General features: G+C 37.9%; 1 protein-coding gene across 2 annotated transcripts in view; it reads left to right on the top strand.

Annotated features, from left to right (window-relative positions):
- Nucleotides 1–6,269, top strand: part of SLC9A9 (solute carrier family 9 member A9) — a 709,438-nt gene extending 703,169 nt beyond the window's left edge. For both annotated transcript variants that reach the window (XM_031957809.1, XM_031957810.1), the window contains exons 15-16: nt 2,488–2,593; nt 4,080–6,269. In XM_031957809.1, coding sequence (XP_031813669.1) covers nt 2,488–2,593; nt 4,080–4,316 — 343 coding nt within the window. In that variant the 3' untranslated portion in view covers nt 4,317–6,269. The remainder of the gene's footprint in view (nt 1–2,487; nt 2,594–4,079) is intronic.
- Nucleotides 6,270–6,876: the final 607 nt, after the last annotated feature.

Genomic DNA, 6,876 nt, shown 5'->3' on the forward strand with positions numbered 1-6,876 from the left:
ATGTTGGAGTACATAACCCCAGACATCCCTTCCAAGTCTAAAATAGATGAAATTACAGTCCAAGGTGATGGCAAGTTGATTCTTTGTAGTTCTCTTTATGTAACACCCAGTGTGCCATCTCGTACACTTGAAATTATTTTTGATGATGATGATGATAGGGGCAAATGGCACAGGGACCTAAGGGAACCTCTAAATTATTTTCAGTCACTACATCTCTGGGTCTAAGTTTCTTCATTCATAAATTGAAGCTAATCAGATTCTATAATGAAAATTAATGGAAATTCATTAAGGATTTCCAGCTTTGTAGATATACCTGCCAGGGAGTAATGGAAATTCAGAGAGTTTAAAATCCTTCTTTATGACCCTTAGAGTCTTCTGAGTTGGTTCTAATTTCCAATCAATTCAACAAACACTTATTAAATACCTACTTTGTGCAGGATAATGTTTTAAGTGTTAGGAATATAAAGACTTTTAAAAAATCTTTTATTGAAGCAATATGGTATGTAAAAAGTACCCTAAATGAAGAGATCAGGGTTTCAGTCCCCGCTTTTTCCTTAACTCCATGACCTTAAACAAGTAAGCTCCTTTCTCTGGGCTTAAGTTTACTCAGAAAATGAGGAGGCTAGATTGGTTGATTCTTTAGATCCCTTCTCACCCTAACATTCTAGGCTTCTCTTTCTCTTAAAAATAAGTGTTTGCTTTTTTAAGGATCATTTTAGTAGTATTAGATTCCCCAGTACCTAGTACTGTGCCTTGCAGAGTTGGAGCTTAAATCAATGTTTGTTGATTCAGATTGGATTGTGGACCTTAAGAATTAATTAATCATTTTCTTTCTCCCTTCTCTCTCAGGCACAGGTTTGTGTGTCATAGACTTATCTATGGGAAAATAGCATTCACAAGTGAGAGCCAGATACTTCTGGGCTACAGATGAACCTCATCTGTGTCCATTAGTAGGAAGCCGCAGACCACTATTGCTCCTCCTTTAGGAGAGAGTTCCCAGACCAGTGGAAATACTAGGAATGAGAATTTGGCATTGTCTAGCAATAAGGCAGGCAGGGTAAGGTAGGGAGTAGGTATCTAAAAATTAGTCCATCCATGGGAAAGCTAATGTAGATGGAAGAGTAAGAGAAGCCACCAAAAAGTGATTTCTTTCTCCATTTCTTCATTAATCAGACCTTGTCAAGAAGCTGATGTGGTGAAATATTCCCCAAGCAGAGAAAACAGCATAAAGTTTAAAACCTAGTTCTCTTTTATCTTATTTTTTATTACATTTTAAGTTCTGTATGGTTTCCCTCCCTCTTCATGCAAGTCTTTCCATGTTTTTCTAATTGTGAAATACTTTCATTACTTTGCTCTTAGCAAAGGAAAAGTCAGCCACAGTGTCTCCAGTGCATTATTATTGATAGATCAGAGTAAAACTTATCTCTCCATGAGCAGGTTTTTCTTTGAACTTAATAAACTACCCTGGAACATAAAGACAGGACAGACAGGTGTTAGACAATAGGATAAGTCTGTTACCAGGTTATTTGCATAATTTTAGATAGAGATGCATTAAGGTATGAAGTATATGAAGTACAAAGTAAATGTGTCGAATAATAAAAACAAAGTATGTTGGAGAAACAACTTATGTTCACTCCCCAGCTATGAAATTATTCAATATTTTATGAAATATTTTTGCTTTTGCATGAAAAGACTATAGAGGAAGGCCTTGTGTCCAATTTAAAAAAAAAAAGTTATTGTTTAAGGTAGCTCTTTCAAACAGATAACATAATTCTCTTATTTTTTTTAAATTTATAGAATAAAACAAACATTTCAATATCATAGCACAACAAAAAAAAATGATTTCACATAAAATTCCAAATCTACCATATATAATTTGCTATTCCTTTCAAACATAAAACAAAATTATCATGTAATTCTTAAGAAGTGCTTTGGACACAAAAAACTAATTATCCCCATTCTACAGATGAAGGAACTGAGACTTCCAAGAGCTCAGTGGACCCACAGACAATAAGTTGTAGAGCTAGAATGAAAATTCTGGTCTTTTGACTTCATAGTCCGTGTCCTCTTTACTAAGAAATTTTTCATTTCTCTTTGAATATAGTATCCAAATTAATTCACTTTTCCCCCTCAAGATTATGAAATACTACCAATAAGACAGGAAGAAACATTAAGCAAGGAGATTTCAATTGCAGGGGAAAGGGGTCAATGAAAATGAGCTTTATGATGGCAGAATGAGTGAGCTAGTGGCTCTGGATGTCTGTATAATGCTTGTTTCTTTCACTGAAATCTTGAGACTGATTTTTGCCTTTCTTTTTATCTCCCAATCCTTAGCAGTGTTCCTGGTACCCAACAGATGCTTAATAATTGCTCATTGATTTGACTTGAATGAAAAAATTTTAGATTTTTTTTTTCCTTTATTGTGAATTGAACTAGTGAAATTTCATTGCTGTTATCTTAGAAAATATTCCTTAACAGATTGCACAGATATCTGAAACCAATTTTGACTCATTCTGGCCCACCACTCACAACTACTTTACCAGAATGGTGTAATCCAATTTCCAAATTGCTGACCAGTCCAAAAGCATATGGGGTGAGTAAATGGTCACATGCGACAAACTTTGTGAGTATCTGATGAGACCAAGATCACCATTGGAGGTGGTATTTCATTGATTAGGCAAGAGGAAGGGCACTGTTTTTAAGTGGATTGTGTGGAACAGCATTTCAAGCCTCTTTTAAGTTATGAGGATTGACTGACTTTTAATTTTTTGTAATAATACCAATATAATTTTACTGGCTTTTTAGGCATAAAATAACTTGGACAGTATACGAACAAACAAAATGCCTCCACAAATTGCCACATTTGGAAATTTTTAGTTCAAGGAAGTGGATGAATTTGCCAAGAACCAATTAGTACAATTAGAAGTAAATCAGATGATCAGGGAATTTAACCTCAGTCATTTCATCTGACTTTTCCAGAATCCATGGCAGAGGAATTTCCAACCTTACATCTGGGAAAACTCACAATTTTCTCATTGGTTAAGTTAAATTCATTCCATTTTCCACTATAGTATTTCCCAATCTTTTTAAGAGTTTCAAACACACTGAATTTTGGCTTTATAGCCACCAAGTCATTACTGTATGACATATATCTTTTTTTTTTTTTTTTTTTGACATTTTCACTGGTTATTTTTTCTTTTTTTTATTGAAGTTTTTTTATTTTCAAAACATATGCAAGGATAATTTTTCAATACTGACCCTTGAAAACCCTTGTGTTCCAATTTTCCTCCTTTCCTCCCCACTTCCTCCCCTAGATAACATGTAATCCAATAGATATCTATATCTTTTAAAATTAAAGCAAACAGACATTTGTTTGTGTACATAGATAGATAGCTATATAGATAGATAAATTTTGTGATATCCTGAGGTGGGAAATCCATGTCAAGATTCCATCGCACCCCCACTTGCAGCTTTTTAGTCCATTATAAAGAGTCCCTTTCCTGTTGGGGAATACTTTCAGATTTTACAGTTCACTCAGTTGACAGAAATGTCCAGTGGACTCAATTTTAACCACTTTCCAAATAGCTTTACACATATGTTATACTAATGACATTACTGAAGATAAGCCCCTTGAGAACAGGGATACTTTTGTTAATTGTTTTTTACTTCCAGCATTTACCATAAATCTGAACCCAGAGCCATTTAACAAATACTTGTTAAATTCAATTATAAGTATTCCATAGGTAGCCTGATACTCCCATAAGATGGTGCTACACTTCCTAACATGGTCCTTTTTTGGGGAGGAAAGGTCAATTGGGTTTTAAACATCCATTTTAATAGGGAATCTAAAGCCATATGTTCTTACCCAGGAAAACAGAAATGGTAATGATTACTCGTAAAAGAGAAATGGGGATCTTTCCCAAAGGAGGAAAGTTTGCTGACCTCAAAGCAAACATTCTAGTCTTATAGGGATGAAACACTCCCCTTGAGTTTGCTTGAGAGAAGAGGAGGTAGGGTAAAGGGGTCAGTCGAGATATGTTTTCCCTTCACTGTGAGCCTGTTACTTTTCAACCCTCTAGGACCATCTGAAGGAGGATGATACAGACTGCATTGTGACTCATGACGAACTGGCCATGAACTTCCAAGAGCAAGCCCCCTTGCCATCCAGCCCCTCTGCAGAGTTGAATTTGGACCCCAAAGCTTCTCTGAAGATTCCAAGCAAAGAAAACATCTACGAGGGGGATCTTGGATTAGGTGGCTATGGACTCAAGCTTGAACACACTCCTGGGCAATCCCAGCCAAATTCACTGGCATGAATCTTGTGCCCATGATTACCAGTAATGCTGGTGGAGGATCACGGAGGAATACGAGCCCAGCTGATTAGACAGAGCTGGGAAGATGCTGGGAAATGTATTAAAAGCATAAATTGAAGAGAATCGAAATCTTGTCACATGAATCCCTCTGGTGCCTGAAGAAATGAGAATTTATGATCATCCCTCCATATTATACAACTGAATTTAATTTTTGACAGCAGCAATTTTTATTAATGAATTGGGGGTAGGGGAGGGTCAATAATCTAACATCTCCAAGGGTGACACTGATACATCCACACCTGCCAATGTGTCCTCTCAGTCCGATTCTCCCCAAGCTCTTAACTCATAAAAGGGATTTGAGACTTCTAATTAGAGAGGGAAAATGGGAGGGGAAGAGGAGGAAGTAGATGAAGAAGGGGAAGAGGAGAAGGAGGAGGAGGACTGTGGTTGGGTATGGGGGGGGCAGGTTTTTATTTTGTTTTGTTTTTTAAAGGAATATACACATTTGCACATATTGCAATACTCAATACTCAGTCCAGGCCTGAGCTGAGTGCTTAGTAAGACTTAGCAGTTTATCTTCTTTTGCCCAGGCTGCCCCCAACCCTTCAACCTGGGCCCCATGCCTGGAATTTCCTCACCAGCCCCTAACTTCCTTCAAAGTACCCTAGAGGACCACCTTCTAAGTAAAGCATTTCCTGAGCATCCACCCCATCCCCCCCCAAAAAAAATTGTTAGTATTCTCTCACTCCTCCAATTAGCTGGAGTTTCTGTGTGCATGTGATATTCTCCCTTCCCCCAGGAGACCATAAGCCCCTTGAGCTAGGGACTTTTCCTTTTTTTTAATCTTTGTATTCCCCAGCATCTGCACGCAGAGGTGCTTAATTAATGCTTGCTCATAAATCGTAACCCACTAATAGAAGCCAAATTGTATTTTGGAGAAGCAAGCCCAATTTCTCCAGAGGCTATCAGTTCAACTTGATTTGACAACCCCACTGGATTCCTTTGGCCAGATTAGGAATTTTTTCTCTGTATTATTCTGGTCCTGTTCAATGAGCTGCCAGCTAAGTGCATGCTCTTGCTAAAGCCCTCTCTAAGACTTCCAAGGAAAAGATGGATCTCTTCCCCCCCAACCCTGTGTTTGCCTGATGAATGACCTTCCCTGCCAGTGTTTACATTTTAATCCGTTCTTGGCTCCAAAGGGGATGTTTTCTGTATTTTCTCTAATGAGATTCAGGAAAGCACAGGTTGCCATCCCCGTGGTAGGAGGATATGCCCAGGCCCCTGTCCAGCCACCTGTCCATTCAATCCTAACATGAATCTATGATTAAAAACAGCAGACGTGTGAAGGAGGGGGTGGGGAGATAGACTTTAGTGCCTTTCCAAAAGCAAGGAGTCAAAAAGGCTTGGGGAGAAGAGGGAAAAGAGAGAGAAAAATTCAGCTTCTGCTTACAAGGGCCAGTTCATAGCACATTGTTGGGATGTGAGAATCAGATGGCTATTTGATTCAATCACCTGATCTGAGCCTTTGGAAGCATGAAGGTACCTCAAGCCTGGCTGCTCTTAAAATGAAAATATTCACATGAGACTTTAAGATGCAAGCTTTGGCTTTAGATGATCTGATTATAATGAGTCTTCAAGGAATTAGCTCAGTGTTTTTTGAAGGCCACTAAAGGAAGATGTTCTCATGTCCAAGAAATCTGGAAATAATATGGGTTTTGTTGACCAAATGTCCAGTCTTAAGTATTAGCTGGAAAGATGGCAGACGCTCCAAAGTGAGCATCACTTACTTTGTTGTTTCAATGGTGATATACAGAGGTTCCAAGGACACAGAGAGGGAGAAATGTGGAAACCTGCTTTGGGACATTCCAGGAAAATGCAAAAAAAAAAAAAAAAAATTGGTGGAGCATGGGGTTTTCTGGTTTGACTTGATCTAATAAAATATTACTTTAAAAACGAGACAAGTGTGTTAGCATTTTTTTCAAGACTGAGAAAAACTCATTAGTAGTACCTAATATCCTGATCTAAAGAGGAAATCAGCATCATTGAAATATCATATAGATGGTAGGCACATGGATTTTTGGGATTAGGGCAAGGGAGAGTGAGAGACAAAAAGATAGAATAAAAAACAATCTAGGTGAGTGAGAGACTTTCTAGGAATGGGGGGGGGGGGACATTGGGGTTTTTGGTAGAGGCAAAAAAAAAAAAATGTCCTGTATGGAAACTCCCCCTACTGATACTGACTGGGAAGTCAATTTGCCTATAATAACATCATCTCTAAAAAGTGCCAGAAGTGCTTAAAAAATTAAATGACTTGCCTATAGGTAGGTATTCAATTATATGTGCGAGTGTGTATGAAGCAAATTTTGAATCCTGATTTTTTTGTGTTTGCAAAGCAGACCTTCTATCCTCTATACCAAACTTCTCAAGTACTTTTGAGCTTAGAGAACTCTGAAGAAGGAAACTACTGACAGAGCCCATAGAAGAGCATCCTTCCTCTTGGAGTCTAGAGCACCATAAGGAAACTGCCAAATCGGATAGATAGAAAATTGAGAAGGAAGAAAAA

The sequence above is a fragment of the Sarcophilus harrisii genome, chromosome 3, assembly GCF_902635505.1.
Source record: "Sarcophilus harrisii chromosome 3, mSarHar1.11, whole genome shotgun sequence".
Classification (NCBI taxonomy): Eukaryota; Metazoa; Chordata; class Mammalia; order Dasyuromorphia; family Dasyuridae; genus Sarcophilus; species Sarcophilus harrisii.